The sequence below is a fragment of the Pezoporus wallicus genome, unplaced genomic scaffold (assembly GCF_028554395.1).
Source record: "Pezoporus wallicus isolate ANWC-B61680 ecotype Strahan unplaced genomic scaffold, APGP_CSIRO_Pwel_v1 contig_9471, whole genome shotgun sequence".
Lineage (NCBI taxonomy): Eukaryota > Metazoa > Chordata > Aves > Psittaciformes > Psittacidae > Pezoporus > Pezoporus wallicus.
The window spans coordinates 12,959-31,916 of NW_026641821.1; the positions used below are offsets into that span (position 1 = coordinate 12,959).

The 18,958-nt window shown below is 52.9% G+C and overlaps 1 protein-coding gene across 1 annotated transcript; it reads left to right on the forward strand.

Annotated features, from left to right (window-relative positions):
* The first annotated feature begins 594 nt into the window (after positions 1-594).
* On the forward strand, positions 595-9,443 carry DHX34 (DExH-box helicase 34). Its single transcript, XM_057425429.1, has 16 exons — positions 595-1,245; positions 3,096-3,407; positions 3,920-4,183; positions 4,685-4,787; positions 4,869-5,086; positions 5,234-5,408; positions 5,518-5,711; positions 5,801-5,902; positions 5,988-6,200; positions 6,296-6,463; positions 6,558-6,669; positions 6,749-6,855; positions 6,948-7,205; positions 7,577-7,753; positions 7,837-7,972; positions 9,303-9,443. Exons 1-16 carry the CDS (start codon positions 595-597, stop codon positions 9,434-9,436), a joined length of 3,324 nt encoding a protein of 1,107 aa, XP_057281412.1. The 3' UTR covers positions 9,437-9,443.
* Positions 9,444-18,958: the final 9,515 nt, after the last annotated feature.

The window sequence follows — 18,958 nt, forward strand, 5'->3', positions numbered from 1 at the left end:
TCTGGAGCGGGGCCTGCAACGGGTCCGGAGCGGGTGAGGGACCGGGACTGGAGCCGGTGGGGGACCGGGACCGGAGCGGGGCCTGGAGCGGGGCCGCGGGGCCGGTGACGGGTCCGGGTGGAACCGGAGCGGGTGAGGGACCGGGACTGGAGCCGATGGTGACCGGGGACGGGGGGGGAGCGGGTCTGGAGCCGAGTGGAACGGGGGCCTGGAGCGGTGAGGGGTTGGGGGGGAACGGGTCCGAAACGGGTGCGGGACGGGGACCGGAGCGGGTCCGGAGCGGGTGAGGGACCGGGGCTGGAGCCGATGAGGGACCGGGTCCGAAACGGGACTGGAGCGGGTCTGGAGCCAGTGAGGGAGCGGGGCCGGAGCGGGGCTGGAACCGGTGAGGGTCCGGGACGGGAGCGGGTCCGAAACGGGTGCGGGACCGGGACCGGAGCGGGTTCAGAGTGGGGCTTGGAACGGGTGAGGCACCGGGGCTGGAGCCGGTGAAGGGCCAGGACCGGAGCGGGTGCGGGTCCTGGTCCCGTCCCCCCGCCCCATTGACCCCATTGATTCCCTTGGCACAGGAGGCTCCGGCTGCGCCCCACAGCGATGCCTCGGTCCAAAGAGAGCAGCTCCGGGCGTCGGGAACGGGCTCCATCCCCTTCCCGTTGGGATTGGGACTGCCCCAGCGCACGGCGCCGCCTGGAGGAGCTCTACTTCCACGGGCAGGATCCCATCGGCTCCCAGGACATTCCCAACTTCTGGACTTTCTTCCAACGCCTCCGAAGCTTCCAGAGCCGGAGACCGAGCCGGGAACCACCCCCGGAGCCTCCCCCGAGCACCCCTGGCCTCTTCCTACCCCCCCGTTACGACCCCGGCTACCGCATCAACCTCTCGGTGCTGTGCCCCGCGGCGGACGATGCCGCGATCCCTCCGGAACGCCGCCGGGAATTCCACGGCGCTCTCCTCCATTACCTGGACTTCAACCAGAAGCAAAGCTTCGCCAAGCTCCTCCGCATCCAACGCGAACGCGCTGCCCTTCCCATCGCCCCGTTCCGGCACCGGCTCCTGGCCGCCGTGGCTCAGCACCAAGTGGTGCTGGTGGCGGGGGATACGGGCTGCGGGAAGTCCACCCAAGTGCCCCAGTTCCTGCTGGCGGCCGGTTACAGCCGCGTGGCTTGCACCCAACCCCGCCGCATCGCCTGCGTCTCGCTGGCCAAGAGGGTGGCCTTGGAGAGCCTGCACCAGTACGGGAGCCAGGTGAGCGGGGCTGGCTGCAGGAAGGGGCTGCTCCCTCGAGGCAGTTCCTGCGAGTTCATCAAAATGCCTTCGATTGTATCCAAAATTCTTCACTTTTATCCAAATGCCTTCAATCCTAGCCAAATTTTGTCCAAATTTCTGGAATTTTATCCAAATTCTTTCGATTTTACCCGGATTATAACCAAATTCATTCAATTTTATTCAGATTTTATCAAAATTCCTTCAATTTTGTCCAACTTTCTTCAGTTTTATCCAAATTCTATTTTACCTAGATTTTATCCAAATTCTTTCAATTTTATCGAAATTCCTTCAATTTTATCGAAATTCCTTCAATTTTATCGAAATTCCTTCAATTTTATCCAAATCCCTTCAATTTTATCGAAATTCCTTCAATTTTATCGAAATTCCTTCAATTTTATTGAAATTCCTTCAATTTTATCCAAATTCCTTCAATTTTCTCCAAATCCCTTCAAGTTTATCTAAATCCCTTCAAGTTTATTGAAATTCCTTCAATTTTATCCAAATTCCTTCAATTTTATCAAAATCCCTTCAATTTTATCTAAATCCCTTCAAGTTTATCTAAATCCCTTCAAGTTTATCTAAATCCCTTCAAGTTTATCGAAATTCCTTCAATTTTATCGAAATTCTTTCATTTTTATCCAAATCCCTTCAATTTTCTCAAAATTCCTTCAATTTTATTGAAATTCCTTCAATTTTATCAAAATTCCTTCAATTTTACCAAATTTTTAGCCATTTTTTCAATTTTACCCTAATTTTAGCCAAATTGTCTTCAAATTTCTTCAAATGTATGCAAATTGCCTTCAAATTTCTTCAGATTTATTGAAGTTTTATCCAAATTGACCTCAAAATTCTTCAATTTTATCCAGATTTTATCCAAATTGTCCTCAAATGTTTTCGTTTTTATCCAGATTTTATCTGAATTGTCTTCAAATGTCATTGTTATCCAAATTTTATCCAAATTGTCTTCAAATTGCTTCAAATTTGTCAAATTTTTATCCAAGTGTCTTCAGTTTGATCCAAATTTTATCCAAATTGTCTTCAAATTTGTGTAAAATTCTTCAGTTTTATACAGGTTTTATCCAAATTCATTTTATGCAAATTTTATCCAAATTCCTTTAATTTTGTACAAACTTTATCCAAATTCCTTCAATTGTATCCAAATTTTATTCAAAACTTATCCAAATGACTTCAATTTTATCCAGATTTTATCCAAATTTCTTTGATTTTATCCAGATTTTATCAAAATTCTTCACTTTTATGCAAATTCCTTCAATCTTATCCAAATTTTGTCCAAATTTGTTCAATTTTATCCAAATTCTTTCAATTTTACCCAGATTTTATCCAAATTTCTTCAATTTTACCCAGATTTTATCCAAATCCCTTCAATTTTATCCAAATTTTGTCCAAATTTCTTCAATTTTATCCAAATTCAATTTTACCCAGATTTTATCCAAATTCTCTCAATTTTACCCAGATTTTATCCAAATCCCTTCAATTTTATCCAAATTTTATTCAAATTTCTTCAATTTTGTCCAAATCCCTTCAATCTTATCCAAATTTCATCCAAATCCCTTCAATCTTATCCAAATTTCATCCAAATCCCTTCAATCTTATCCAAATTTCATCCAAATCCCTTCAATTTTACCCGAATGTTATCCAAACTCTTTCGATTTTACCTAAATTTTGTCCAAATTTCTTCATTTTTTTCCCAAATCCCTTCAATTTCACCCAAATTCCGTCGCTTTTATCCCACTTTTACCCCAAATTCCCTCCGTTTTCCCCGAACTTCATCCCGATTCCTTCCATCCCCGCCTCGTTGCCGTCGGCAGGTCGGGTACCAGATCCGCTTCGAGAGCACGCGTTCCCCGGCCACCCGCCTGCTCTTCCTGACCGAGGGGCTGCTGCTGCGGCAGGCGCAGCGGGACCCGGCGCTGCGGGGCTACGGCGTCCTCCTGGCCGACGAGGTCCACGAGCGGCACCTCCACGGCGACGTCCTCCTGGGGGTCCTCCGCCGCCTCCTGCCCCGCCGCCCGGACCTGAAGCTGGTGCTCATGTCGGCCACCATCAACATCCCCCTCTTCTCGAGCTACTTCGGGGATGCTCCGGTGCTGCAGGTGCCCGGCAGGAGCTTTCCCATCTCGGTGAGCGCGGAGCAGGATCTCGCTTGGGGTTAGAGCTCGCCTGGAGCTGGTGGGACAAGTCCAGAGGAGGCCACGAGGATGATGAGGGGACTGGAGCACCTCCTGTATGGAGTTGGGGCTGATCAGCCTGGGGAAGAGAAGGCTGCGTGGAGACCTCAGAGCAGCTTCCAGTGTCTGAAGGGGGGCTGTAGGGATGCTGGGGATGGACTCTTCATTAGGGACTGCAGTGATAGGACAAGGGATAACGGGTTCAAACTCAAACAGGGGAAGTTTAGGTTGGATCTAAGGAGGAAATTCTTTCCTGTGAGGGTGTGAGGCACTGGAATGGGTTGCCCAGGGAGGCTGTGAACGCTCCATCCATGGTGGTGCTCAAGTCCAGGTTGGACGAGGCCTTGGGTGCCGTGGTTTAGTGTGAGGTGTCTCTCCGGTTGGAACTGGATGATCCCAAGGTCCTTTCCAACCCCAACGATTCTACGAACCCCATCGCAATCCCATCCTCCTCCCTCCCTCAGGTCATCTACCAACCCATCCCTAAGGAAGAAGCGCCGGGGAAGACCGGGAAATGGGAACGCCTGGATCCGATGCCTTACCTGAGGATCATGCAGGCCATCGACCACAAGTACCCCGCCGAGGAGCGGGGGGACCTGCTCGTGTTCCTGAGCGGGGTGGCTGAGATCGGTGCTGTGCTGGAGGCAGCACAGGCCTACGCTGCCTGTACCCAGCGCTGGATCGTGCTCCCGTTGCACAGCACCCTCTCGGTGGCGGAGCAGGATAAGGTGGGTCAAAGGAAAAGGGGAATCACCCACTGGTTTGGCTGGGAAGGGACCATAAAGCTCACCCAATTCCAAGCTGCTGCCATGGGATTCCTGCCATGGAGGAGGTGGCTCCAAGTCCCGTCCAACCTGGCCTTGGTGGAGCATCCAACCGTTCACCACATCCCATTGTGCCACCGTCCTCATAGGGAAGAACTCCTGCCTCCCATCCCCTCTGGCAGCTGGAACCCATTCCCCCTTGTCCCATCCCTTTATCCCTTTTCCAGGGTTTCCTGGAGCCCCTTGAGGCACTGGAGCTGCCCTAAGGTCTCACCTTACTGGAGCCTTCTCCAAGCTCACCCAGCCCAGCTCTCTCAGCCTGGCTCCAAGCAGAGCTGCCCCATCCCTTGCAGCATCCCCATGGCCTCCCCACAGCTCAAACCTGCTTATGGGGGCGGGGGGGGGGTTGGCTCTTGGGGTTGCCCCCTCCTGCTCTTTGGTGCTCCATGGTTTCTCCTCCTCCAGGTCTTCGATGTTGCCCCTCCTGGCGTCAGGAAGTGCATCCTCTCCACCAACATCGCCGAGACCTCGGTGACCATCGATGGGGTGCGCTTCGTGCTGGATTCAGGTTTAACCCCCACCCCTATCCCCGTCCCCATCCCCATCCCCATGGATCCTCCTGCTTCTCCATGCATCCTGCTCCCTGCAGGGAAGGTGAAGGAGATGAGCTACGACCCTCAGGGCAAGCTCCAACGCCTGCAGGAGTTCTGGATCAGCCAGGCCAGCGCCGAGCAGCGCAAGGGCCGCGCCGGCAGGACCGGGCCCGGGGTCTGCTACCGGCTCTATGCCGAGTCCGACTACGATGCTTTCCCCCCTTATCCCGTCCCTGAGATCCAGAGGGTGGCTTTGGATGCTCTGGTGCTGCAGGTAATGGGGCTGAGGGGGGGGATGAGAGAGGGAAAGAGGGGGATCAAGGATGCGGCTCAAGCCCCCCAGAGTGTGATGTGGTTTTTGGAAGGGGGGGGGGTGTGGGGTTTTGCTCTCCCCATCATCATTGGGCTCATTCTTTTCCAGTTGAAGAGCATGGGGCTGGGTGACCCCCGCACCTTCCCCTTCCTGGAGCCTCCTCCCTCTTCCAGCCTGGAGACAGCCGTGAGGTACCTGAAGGAGCAAGGAGCCCTGGATGAGGCCGAGCAACTGACGCCCATTGGGAACATCCTGGCCCAGCTGCCCGTGGACGTGGTGGTGGGTGAGTAACCAAGGGGCACCCCCTTGATGGTGTAAAGACCCATGGAGGTTTTGGGGGGGGGTGGGTTGGGGGGTGTCAGGATGCTCATCCTGCCCCCCCAACCCCGCAGGCAAGATGCTGGTGCTGGGCACCCTCTTTGGCCTGGCCGAGCCCACGCTGACGGTGGCCGCGGTGCTGAGCGTGCCGTCCCCCTTCCTGCGCCCCACGCACCCCAATCCGGAGTGCGCCGCGGCCCGGCAGCCCCTCGAGAGCCCCCACGGGGACCCCTTGACGCTGCTCAACATCTTCAACGAGTGGGTCCAGGTGGGATTGGGGATAAAGGGTGGGGGGGGGGGTGTTGAATGTGTGGGGCCGGGGATTCGGGGCGCTCAACGGGGCTGCTCCCGGCGCAGGTGAAGTCGGAGCGCGGCGGCAGCTCGCGGAAGTGGTGCCGGCGGCGGGGTTTGGAGGAGCATCGCCTCTACGAGGCCGCCAACCTCCGGCGCCAATTCCAGGTTAGGACCCGCTCCGAAGGCTGGGATTTGCCTTTGGGATTCACCCCCGACCCCTCCACATCCTTCTTCTTCTCCCACGTTCCAGGAGCTCCTTCGGGACCACCGACTGCTGGACGATGCTTCCGAGCAGCCCGACGACCGGCGGAGCCGGCACCGGGAGCGCCGGGAGCTGCACCGGCTCTGGCGTTCCCATACGGAGACCGAAGGGCGCAAGAGGAAGACGCTGCGGCTGCAGCACGGAACGGACGCCTCCTCCGGTGAGGAAGAGGATGGTGGCTCCCGTGGCATCGATATCCAGGTGAGCCCTTGCCTGCATCCTTCTCCTCTTCGGGATGAGGGATTGCGAGCGGCCAGGACCACCCCACCCCAATGACTCCCATTCCTTGCTTGCAGGACGTCAAGTTCAAGCTCCGGCACGACGTGAGCGAGCTCCAGGCCGCATCCAGTTTGGGCCTGGCCTCCTCTCAGCTCACCCTGCTCAAGCTGGTGCTGTGCCGGGGGCTGTACCCGCAGCTGGCTCTGCCGGATCACTTCAACGGCAGCCGCAAGGATTCGGAGCAGGTCCTGAGCCAACCAACCCCCCCCTTCTTTTTCCTCTGCTCCATCCCCATCCTTTGGTCCTCAGCAGCCCCCTCAATGCTCCCTCTTGCTGCAGCTCTTCCACACCAGGAGCAAGGCGGGCGTCGTGCCTCATCCCACCTCCGTCTTCGCCACCAGCCCGGAGCTGCTTCACCCTAAGGAGAAAGGGGAACGGGGAGGGGGCAGAGGTGAGAACCAAGCCCAAAGGGCCTGGGATAAGGATGGGGAGAGGTTGGGCTGCATCCCACACCGACCCCAACCCTGCAGACCCTGAGCAGGGGCTGAGCCACCGCCACCAGCTCCTCGCCTTCGTCTCGCTGCTGGAGACCACCAAGCCCTACCTGGTGAACTGCGTGCGGGTACCAGCCCTGCAGGTGAGCCCTTCACCTTCCTCCTCTGCAAAGCCCAACCCACCTTTGGGTGTGAGCCTTCCTCACACCTCCACCTCCTCCTCCTCCTCCTCCAGGCTCTCCTGCTCTTCTCCCAATCCCTGGACACCAGTGCTGACTGCACCCGGCTGGTGGCTGACGGCTGGTTGGAGGTGAGCGTTCCCAACGCGGACGATGCCCTGCGCCTGCTCTCCGTGGCCCTGCAGCTCCGTTGTGCTTGGGAAAAGCTCCTCCATCAGCTCCTGGAGCACGGGGAAGAGGAGCTGGGCCCGAGGCCGAGCGAGAGGGATGTGTCTGCGCTGAGCCGGGGGCTGCTGGACTTCCTGCAGGAGAAGGTGATGGGCAGCGCTGCAGCACGGGCTCATAGCAAAGCCCTTTGAGCTCAGCCAGCCCAAGCCTTACCCCAAGCACCCTTTGGGGATGGAAGCCTTCCCAATATCCATCTAAACCTCCCCTATCCTATCCTTTGGGAGCAGAGCCCAACCCCACCTCACTACAAGGTGTGTGTCCCCCCCACACCGCCCCGAGCCTCCTCTTCTCCACACCCCATCATTCCCTCAGCCATTCCCCATCCTAATTCCCTTCTTGATTCCCTTTGTGACCGTGATGCAGGTGCCTCTGCCCCCATCTCCCCCCACCTTGGAGACGGGGAAATGGGGGGGGGGGGAACCTGGAGCATCCCTCATGTCCCCGTATCCTCTCGCAGGTCCCGTACCGCCTGCACCAGCTCACGGCGCTGGAGAAGCAGAACCTCTACGTTGGGCCTCAGCCCGTGGCTGCAGCTCCCCACGTGCCAGGCCTCTTCCAGGGCCTGGAGATGAGACCCGACGAGGTGAAAGGGGGCCATAGGGTCACTGATTTCCTCACCTACAACTGCTTGGCTGTGAGTACCTCCCTTTGCCCCCGTCCCCATCCTGCTCTTTGTTCCTCCTGCATCCCTCTGAGCATCCCCTCTGCGCCCCACAGATGGACACAGACCTCTACAGCAACTGCCTGAGGAGCTTCTGGACCTGTCCCCATTGCCAGCTCCACATGCCCTTCACCCCTCTGGAACGCATGTGCCATGAGAGCTCCTGTCGGCCTCCCCCCTCCCACCCCGAGGGTGAGCTTGGAATTGGGCTTGGGAAGGAGCTGGAGATCACCCAGTTCCAACCTGATGCCATGGGCAGGGATGGCTCGTGCTGGACCGGGTCACCCAAGGCTTCATCCAACCTTGGACACTGCCAGGGATGGGGCATCCAAACCTCCTCCATTCCACCCATCCCAGTGTCCCACTTCCTTACCTCCAGCCTGGGCTTCCCCTCTTCCAGCTGGACCCCATCACCCCTTGTCCTATGGCCCCAGTCCCTGATGCAGGTCCCATTCCCAGCAGCCTTGGTCCTCCCTTCAGACCCCCCCCCCACAGCTTCTCTCCTCCAGCCCCAGTGCTCTCAGCCTGGCTCCCTATGGGTGCTCCAGCTCCCATATGGAGATACATATGGGTGCTCCTGCTCCCATATGGGTATATATATGGGTGCTCCTCCTCCCATATGGATATATATATGGGTGCTCCTCCTCCCATATGGATATATATATGGGTGCTCCTCCTCCCATATGGATATATATATATGGGTGCTCCAGCTCCCATATGGATATATATATGGGTGCTCCTGCTCCCATATGGATATATATATGGGTGCTCCAGCTCCCATATGGAGATATAAATGGGTGCTCCAGCTCCCATACGGAGATATATATGGGTGCTCCAACTCCCATATGGATATATATATGGGTGCTCCAGCTCCCATATGGAGATATATATATGGGTGCTCCTGCTCCCATATGGATATATATATGGGTGCTCCAGCTCCCATATGGAGATATATATATGGGTGCTCCAACTCCCATATGGATATATATATATGGGTGCTCCAGCTCCCATATGGATATATATATGGGTGCTCCTGCTCCCATATGGATATATATATGGGTGCTCCTGCTCCCATATGGATATATATATGGGTGCTCCAGCTCCCATATGGAGATACATATGGGTGCTCCAGCTCCCATATGGAGATACATATGGGTGCTCCAGCTCCCATATGGAGATATATATGGGTGCTCCAACTCCCATATGGAGATATATATATGGGTGCTCCAGCTCCCATATGGAGATATATATATGGGTGCTCCTGCTCCCATATGGATATATATGGGTGCTCCAGCTCCCATATGGATATATATATGGGTGCTCCAGCTCCTGAGCATTCTTAAGGCTCCAGCATCCCCACATCCTCCTGATGCTGAGGCCCCCCCACCTGCTGCCCGTGGGGCCTCACTGCAGCATCATCACCCTCCTGTTGCTGCAGCCCAAGCCCATAGAGGGGGTTCTGGACCCAAGCACCCCAAGTCCTTCTCCTCAGGCCTGCCCTCATCCCGTTTTTTCCCCACAGCCCCCCCTGAAGAAGCAGCTGAGGGCTCATCCAAGAGCTCAGCCCTCCATCGGCCCTACCACTGTGCCATCTGCCAGCAGGACTTCACCTTCACCCCCACCGAGATCCTGCGCCACAAGAAGCAGCATCACTGACCAGGCTGGTGGCACCTTGACCCCCCCCTCCTTCCCCTTTATCCCAAAGGAAAAGCCAGGACCCCCCCCCCCCAAGAACAGGAATTATCCCCCCCCAACCTCAACACTGCCAACCCCATTGCTGTTGGGTGAGTGTGGCTGCCTTTGGTGCTTTAGGGGTGTTCTGGTGGCCCCTGTGGCTCGGTGTGGGTGCATGGCCACAGCTATGGGGGGGGGGATACCCCGATTTCACCCCCTTGTAAATAAATAAGAGTTGGGGTAACTCTCTTTTGGAGGTTGGGGTTCCCCTTTGGTGTCATGGGCATGGAAGGGGGGTTGTTTGGGTGCTCTGGGGGCTGGTTTCAGCCAGTGGGTGGCACTCCAATACCAGGCTCATCCCTGCCTCGGCTCCTTTCCTTCCTGTATCCCATGGGAAGAGCATCAGAGGGGGCTGTGCCAGGCCTTGACCACCACCAAGCCTCAAACCCTCTCCCAAACCCCATCCCACATCTCAGGACCGAGTGACCTGAGCATCCCTTGGGATGCACAGGGAGACGATGTGGCCTTGACATCAGAAAGCCTCCAGGAGGTGGGGCTGGCTCCGATGGGTTTGGGGGGGCTGGAAAAGCCTGAAGAAGGCAAATCCATCCCCCTTTGTGCCCTCTGGAAGCAAATCCCACAAGGACAGGGATGTGGAGAGAGGCATTGGTTATTGTGCTGTGTCGGGCTGAAGCAGGGGGGAAGAGATGCAAGGGGAAGGATGCTGAGTGCTTAACATGGTTTAACCCCTTTTCTCCTTCCTAAATGGGTTTTCTTCCCTTTCTTCCCCTTTTTCCCTCCCAGGGTGGCCTCCCCTTCGTGCTGGCCTTTACCTGTCATGAATCCCTGCTGGATTCCTGGCAGGAATTCCATTGAGGTGCTGGCCTGAGGGCATTCATTGGGTTGGGGGTCTTCATTCAGGGCCTTAGCTCAGCACCATCCCAGCCCACTTTGGGGCTACAGGGAGAGCAGTGTCCCCCCACTTCAGTGGTGTTGCCAGGGAGAGGATGCTTGGAGTGAGTCCCCGTTGCTATGGCAGCGAGGCGGGATGGAGATGCTCCTGCCATGGCAACAGCCATCAGCTGGCTCTGTTGCAGGCTACAGGAGCCCCGGTTCTTTGCCATCCCCTTTAGGAAGGTGGGTTATCAGAGGGTCTCTTAGGGTGGGATGGGGTGGAAAGGACCTCAAGATGATCCAGGTCCTGCCCCACTGCCTGACCAAGGGCCTCCAAGGAAGCTGGGGCTCAGGAGGTCACCTGCAGGATGGTGCTGGCCTCTCATGGCACGCACTTAAAGGGAGGTGCAGGGTAGAGCCTGGTTTCAGCCCTCTGTGCCCCCTGGGGGTGGGGGGAAAAGGCTGGATTTGGCTTGGGTTTGGTGCTGGAAGAGGAGCAAACCCCTCCTCCCTCCCTCCCTCCCTCCCTCCCCATCCTCAGAGCCCAGCTGGAAACGTGCTTGCAGTGAAAGCCCAATAAAGACCTCCCTGGGTTCTCCCCCCCCCCCCCCCCAGTCCTCCTTTTTCCTCTCTGATCCCATTGGATTGAGTTCTCTTTCCTCCTCGAGCTGAGCATGGGTTAAGACAGGGGAAAAGAAGGAAAAGGGGGAAAGCATTCCCTGGTTTTCCCCAGGAATATCCCTCTTGTCAGGCTCTTCTTCACTGCTGCTTTGGGAGCATCTCTATCTATCTATCTATCTATCTATCTATCTATCTATCTATCTATCTATCTATCTCTATCTCTCTATATCTAACTATCTACCTATCATCTATATCTATCTATATCTCTATCTATATCTCTATCTATATCTCTATCTATATCTCTATCTACCTATCATCTATCTCTATCTATATCTCTATCTATATCTGTATCTCTATCTATATCTGTAGCTATATCTATCTATATCTCTATCTATATCTCTATCTACCTATCATCTATCTCTATATATCTCTATATCTATATCTATATCTATATCATCTATATCTATATCTATATCATCTATATCTATATCTAACTCTCTACCCATCATCTATATCTATCTATCTATCTCTATCTATATCTATATATCTATCTACCTATCATCTATCCATCTATATCTGTCTATATCTCTCTATCATCTATCTATATCTAACTCTATATCTCTAGATATCTATATCTATCATCTATATCTATATATCTATATTTACCTATCATCTGTCTATATCTATCTGTATCTATCTACCTATCATCTATCTATATACCTATCTATCATCTGTTTATCTGTATCTATCTATAGCTATCTATCTATATCTACCTATCTATCTCTATAGCTGTCTCTATTTAACTATCTCTGTCTACCTGTCTCTATATCTATCTGTATCTATCTATTTATCTGTCTCTATATCTATCTTATCTGTATCTTTATATCTATATCTTTATCTATATCTACATCTATCTGTTTACACCCAGAACTCCAGGTAAATTCCATCTATAAATAATACTATAAAAATATAAAAATAGAATAGAAAAATATAAATATATAATATGTAATATAAATGTAAAAAAGCTAAAAATAACATTCATGTCAAAATACAAATATAACTATATCCATATAAAAACACACTATCAACATAGAAGCTCTGCTGTCAAAAAAGATAAGCAGTAAATCTGCCCCTTCCTGCCACAGCAAGGCTGAGAGGGGGGGGCTCACAGCATCCTCCTCCTCCTCCTCCTCCCCTGCATCCCTGCCTGGTACCCAGCCAGGCGCCAGCATCCCGGCGCCTTCGGGATGCATCAGAGGGGTTAAACCCCAACCCCGTGCCCTTCCAAGCCCTCAGCTTCAAGGCATTGTTCCTCCTCTTTTGTTCCCCCAGGAAAAGCAGGAATGTGGGGGGAAAAACCCCATTTGTGTGGCTTCTAAGAGGGAGGAGCAGCGATGGATGCTGTTCAATCACTGCAAGCAATGACTGCCTCGGCAGGGGTATGGCAGCCCAACTCAGTGTCCTCAGGGCTTCACCTCCACCCTTGCCTTTGCAACCTCCTGTGTGGGTCAATCCCTATTGCCTAGGGCTCTGTATGAGCTCCATGAAAGCTTTTCCAAGGGCAAACTGCTTTGGAGGGAGGAAGCTTCCCCCCCCCCCCCTTAAAACCCCCTCCATAAACGTGGATGTGCTTTGGATGTTGCCTCCGGTGCTTGGGTCTGGGTCCTGCTCATCCCTGATCCGAGGCATCCAGCTCATCCCGTGTAATTCCTCTGGGAGGAGCCGGCGTGAAGGGGATGGGAGCGGAGGTCCCATCCGCGCTGGACCACAGCGTAGGGAAGCAGGGCAGGGCAATGGATGCCTGTGGCCGGTTCACATGGCTTCACGTGGGTTAACATGGCTTAACATGGTTTAACATGGCTTAACATCATTTAACATGGTTTAACATGGTTTAACATGGTTTAACATCATTTAACATGGTTTAACATGGTTTAACATCATTTAACATGGTTTAACATGGCTTAACATGGTTTAACATGGCTTAACATGGTTTCACATGGCTTCACATGGCTTAACATCATTTAACATGGTTTAACATGGTTTAACATGGCTTCACGTGGCTTAACATCATTTAACATCATTTAACATGGTTTAACATGGCTTAACATGGTTTCACATGGCTTAACATCATTTAACATCATTTAACATGGTTTAACATGGCTTAACATGGCTTCACATGGCTTCACATGGTTTAACATGGCTTAACATCATTTAACATGGCTTCACATGGTTTCACATGGTTTCACATGGTTTCACATGATTTAACATGGTTTCACATGGTTTAATATGGCTTAACATGGTATCACATGGTTTAACATGGTTTCACATGGTTTATCATGGCTTCACATGGTTTAACATGGTTTCACATGTTTTAACGTGGTTTAACATGGTTTCACACGGTTTCACATGGTTTAACATGGTTTCACATGGTTTCACATAATTTCACATGGTTTCACATGGTTTAACATGACTTCTCATGTTTTAACATGGTTTCACATGGCTTCACATGGTTTAACATGTTTTAACATGTTTTCACATGGCTTCACATGGTCTCACATGTTTTCACATGGCTTCACATGTTTTAACATGTTTTCACGTGTTTTCACATGTTTTCACATGTTTTCACATGGTTTAACATGGTTTAACATGTTTTCACATGTCTTCACATGTTTTAACATGGTTTAACATGTTTTCACATGTTTTCACATGGTTTAACATGTTTTCACATGGTTTAACATGTTTTCACATGTTTTCACATGGTTTAACATGTTTTCACATGGTTTAACATGGTTTAACATGGCTTCTCATGTTTTAACATGGTTTCACATGGCTTCACATGGTTTAACATGTTTTAACATGTTTTCACATGGTCTCACATGTTTTCACATGGCTTCACATGTTTTAACATGTTTTGGTTTTCACATGTTTTCACATGTTTTCACATGGCTTCACATGGTTTAACATGGTTTAACATGTTTTCACATGTTTTCACATGTCTTCACATGTTTTAACATGGTTTAACATGTTTTCACATGTTTTCACATGGTTTAACATGTTTTCACATGGTTTAACATGTTTTCACATGTTTTCACATGGTTTAACATGTTTTCACATGGTTTAACATGGTTTAACATGGCTTCTCATGTTTTAACATGGTTTCACATGGCTTCACATGGTTTAACATGTTTTAACATGTTTTCACATGGTCTCACATGTTTTCACATGGCTTCACATGTTTTAACATGTTTTCACGTGTTTTCACATGTTTTCACATGTTTTCACATGGCTTCACATGGTTTAACATGGTTTAACATGTTTTCACATGTTTTCACATGTCTTCACATGTTTTAACATGGTTTAACATGTTTTCACATGTTTTCACATGGTTTAACATGTTTTCACATGGTTTAACATGTTTTCACATGTTTTCACATGGTTTAACATGTTTTCACATGGTTTAACATGGTTTAACATGGCTTCTCATGTTTTAACATGGTTTCACATGGCTTCACATGGTTTAACATGTTTTAACATGTTTTCACATGGTCTCACATGTTTTCACATGGCTTCACATGTTTTAACATGTTTTCACGTGTTTTCACATGTTTTCACATGTTTTCACATGGTTTAACATGGTTTAACATGTTTTCACATGTTTTCACATGTCTTCACATGGCCCTGGGTCCAGCGTGCGGGACCCCGGAACCGGGCGCTGTTCCGGTCCTTCCCAAGCCCTTTGGATGCTCCTTCGGGACACGGAGGTCCCGCATCCCTTCACGCCTGGAGGGGAGCAGGAGCATCCCTTGGCTGAGCCCACCCCTTCCCATCCCCATTTACCCCTGCGCCTGCCCGCAGAGCCCTTTGAATAGCCCAGGGGCTTGGGAAGGCAGGAGGGAGCCTCCGAGCTGCCTTGCCAAGCCCTCAGCATCCCCCTTCCCATCTTCTTCCTGCCCCACAAAAGGCCCCGTTTGCCCCATATGCTGCGGGCTGGCAGGCTCCCAACGGCTCTCATTGAAGCAGGAGCTGCTGCAGCTCGGTGGAGGCAGGGAGCTGGGCTATGTTTAGCTGCGGTGTTCCCAGGAATAGCATCTGTTCCCAGGTACGGAGAGGAGGGAGAGGGGATCTCCACGGGAGATGCTCGCCGGGGCCGGCAGCATCATTTTGGGGTGGGTTCTGCTGCTGCTGCTGATGCCCTCGGGGTGAGGGGGGGAGCGTGGGGAGATGGGGAGCGTGGGGAGATGGGTGCCATGGAGAGATCGGTGACATTTAGAGGTGGGTACCATGGAGAGATGGGTGCCATTAAGAGATGGGTACCATGGGGAGATGGGTGCCATTAAGAGGTGGGTACCATGGAGAAATGGGTGCCATACAGAGGTGGGTACCATGGAGAGATGGGTGCCATAAAGAGATGGGTACCATGGAGAGATGGGTGCCATAAAGAGATGGGTACCATGGGGAGATGGGTGCCATTAAGAGATGGGTACCATGGGGAGATGGGTGCCATGGAGAGATCGGTGACATTTAGAGGTGGGTACCATGGAGAGATGGGTACCATGGAGAAATGGGTGCCATACAGAGGTGGGTACCATGGAGAGATGGGTGCCATAAAGAGATGGGTACCATGGAGAGATGGGTGCCATAAAGAGATGGGTACCATGGGGAGATGGGTGCCATAAAGAGATGGGTACCATGGAGAGATGGGTGCCATAAAGAGATGGATACCATGGGGAGATGGGTACCATTAAGAGATGGGTACCATGGAGAGATGGGTGCCATTAAGAGGTGGGTACCATGGAGAGATGGGTGCCATTAAGAGATGGGTACCATGGGGAGATGGGTGCCATTAAGAGGTGGGTACCATGGAGAAATGGGTGCCATACAGAGGTGGGTACCATGGAGAGATGGGTGCCATAAAGAGATGGGTACCATGGAGAGATGGGTGCCATAAAGAGATGGGTACCATGGGGAGATGGGTGCCATTAAGAGATGGGTACCATGCAGAGATGGGTGCCATGGAGAGATCGGTGACATTTAGAGGTGGGTACCATGGAGAGATGGGTACCATGGAGAAATGGGTGCCATACATGGGTACCATGGAGAGATGGGTGCCATAAAGAGATGGGTACCATGGAGAGATGGGTGCCATAAAGAGATGGGTACCATGGAGAGATGGGTGCCATTAAGAGATGGGGACCATGGAGAGATGGGTGCCATTAAGAGGTGGGTACCATGGGGAGATGGGTACCATTAAGATGTGGGTACCCTGGGGAGATGGGTACCATGCAGAGATGGGTACCATAAAGAGATGGGTACCATGAAGAGACAGGTACCATGCAGAGGTGGGTACCATGCAGAGACGGGGACCATGCAGAGATGGGGACCATGGGGAGATGGGGACCATGGGGAGATGGGTACCATACAGAGGTGGGTACCATGCAGAGATGGGTACCATGGTATGGGTGCCATACAGAGATCGGTACCGTGGAGAGATGGGTGCCATACAAAGGTGGGTACCATGCAGAGATGGGGACCATTAAAAGGAGGGTACCATGGGGAGATGGGTACCATACAGAGGTGGGTACCATGCAGAGATGGGTACCATGCAGAGATGGGGACCATTAAAAGGAGGGTACCATGGGGAGATGGGTACCATTAAAAGGAGGGTACCATGGGGAGATGGGTACCATACAGAGGTGGGTACCATGCAGAGGGTGGGGGACCATGAAGAGATGGGGACCATGCCTCTCTTAAAGCAGAACAGCTCTGGATTGGGTTTCCCATCACCATCCAAACCCCCTTTTTGCACTGCCCATCCCAGTGTTTTCGGCTCCCCCAGGAGACACAAGGCAGGAACAATGGCAGAGGCTTTCTGAAGCACCATGAGAGAGGGAAGGAAACCCCCCCCTGCCCATCACCCCCATTGCACAGCCAGGAATGCCGTATTCCCAGCTGGATGTCTATCCCGCCCCACGGATGCTGCACATCCCGTTATCCCAAACCCGTGCCCCGCATTCCCAGGGGAAGCAGAGAGGAATGCAGGGATTTTCCCCTGTTTCCAACGTGGAAGCAGTTGGTGCAGGGCTGAGCATCCTTGGCATTGCAATTACTGCTCCTGCTGCACAGCTCAGGAGACTGGGGAGCAGTGGGAGCCTTTGGCACATCCCGAGTACAGGGATGCAGGAAAGGCCCGGAGATGCTTCCAATGCACTTCCCTCAGCTGGTGCTGAACCCCTACCCCTGCAATCCTACATCCAGCTCAGTGCTATAGGAAACCTGGAGAGGGGCTGGGATAAGGGATAAGGGATGGGTTCCGCTTCCAGCTGGAAAAGGAAAGGTTGGGGACCTTCTTGATGCTGGATTTCCGTCTGAGCCTTCAAGCTCTTCCTTTCCTGCCTGCTCTCCTCCAGCAAAGGGGATGCTGCCGAACTGGCTGCCCTTATCCCTATGGATTCGGCTCCTCTGCTCTCCCCACAGGCTCCTGCCACCTCCTCCAGGCAGCACAATCCTGCTGCAGCGTAACCCGGCGCTGAGGACCCCTCAAGCACGCAAGCAGCAGCATCCAGCCCCAGCCCCACGCCACGGAAGCTTGGGATGCTGCTCCGCATCCCTGCATCCGCCTCCCCGCTCCCATGGGCAGCGCCTTGGACCAGGCGGCTCCTTGCTCGGAGCATCCCTGGGAAAAGGTCCTCCAGGCGTTAAGCTCCCCTCATCCATCACCCCGAGCCCTTCCAAGGGCAAGGAATGAGCTTGGGAAGAGGCCCAAGCCGCTTAAAGGCAAGGAATGCCGTAGTCCGCAGCCTGCCGCGGAGCATCCCGCTCGGCGATGAGGAGGGCGAGGGATGCGGGTTAAAAGGAAGGTAAATCCCTGCTGCCAGCCACCCTGGTGGCAAGAACACCACCGGGGCACCCCCGAGCCCGATTCCAGGCAGGGAATGGGGAAATTCCCAGGGCAATGCTTCCATTGGGGCTTGCAAGGGAGGGTTTAAGGTGCCCTGGGCTGTAGGGATAGGACAAGGAGTGATGGGTTCGAGCTGGAACGGGGTTGGAGATAGGGAAGTCCTTCCCTGGGAGGGTGGTGGGACGCTGGAATGGGTCGGCCCAAGGATGCTGTGGGTGCTCCATCCCTCTTCAAGGCAGAGCCTTGGGTGACAATGGTCTAAAGTGAGGGGTTCCTCCCTATGCAAGGGGGTTGGAACCGACCTCAAGCTCCTTTCCAACCCATCCTAGGAGCCTATGAGCCCAGGAGCCACCCTCAAACCCCTCCTTAGACCCAGCTGTAAAGCTCAGAGACGGCTTTGAATGCCTCGAACCCTTGGGACACCTCAACCCAACGCTCCATGGGGCAGTGCAGTTGCTGTGCTGAACAAAGACAGCACCTTGGGGGCCAACCATGACCCAACGCTTCACCTCCCGCATGGGGGAGCGATGGGGCAGCGGCTCCAACGTTGAGCTTCAGACCCATATGCATTAACCAGCCCCATTCAAACCCCCTTCTTTTCACCCTTCAAGCCCAGCTCGCTTTGGCTTCTGCCTTGTGGGATGCTGCTGGGCTTTAGGAGGGTTTCTTCCACCACGGTTTCCCCCGTTAACTTCAAGCCCTGTTTCTCCTCCTGTGGATGAAACAGATGGTGTTTTCCACCCCCCCCCCATCCATCCATCCATCCATCCATCCATCTCTCCAGCCGTTTCCATGCGCTTCCCTCTCAAAACACCCTCCCCGTGCCAACCACAGCGCTCGGGCTGCGAGCTCAACCCCCCCTCCTCTCATCCTCCCCTGCCAATCACAAGCAAGAGCCGCTTCCCGGGATGCTTCCCTCATCCATAGGGAAAAGAGGGTGGAAAAAGCTGGGTTTTGGGGTTAGGGGGGGGGAGAAATCAGCGTTGTTCCCTACCAGGAATGTGGGGCACGGTCTTAAATCACTGCTTCCTTATTATGGATGTCTATGGATGCTTCCTATCGACCCACGGCATGATTCAGCCAAAGGCAGC

Excerpts from the sequence above, each read along its gene's own strand:
- DHX34 (XM_057425429.1), top strand. The coding sequence starts at position 595 with ATGCCTCGGTCCAAAGAGAGCAGCTCCGGGCGTCGGGAACGGGCTCCA. Across the intron at positions 3,408-3,919 it reads GCAGGAGCTTTCCCATCTCG|GTCATCTACCAACCCATCCC; the intron begins GTGAGCGCGGAG and ends TCCCTCCCTCAG. Across the intron at positions 4,788-4,868 it reads GCGCTTCGTGCTGGATTCAG|GGAAGGTGAAGGAGATGAGC; the intron begins GTTTAACCCCCA and ends TGCTCCCTGCAG.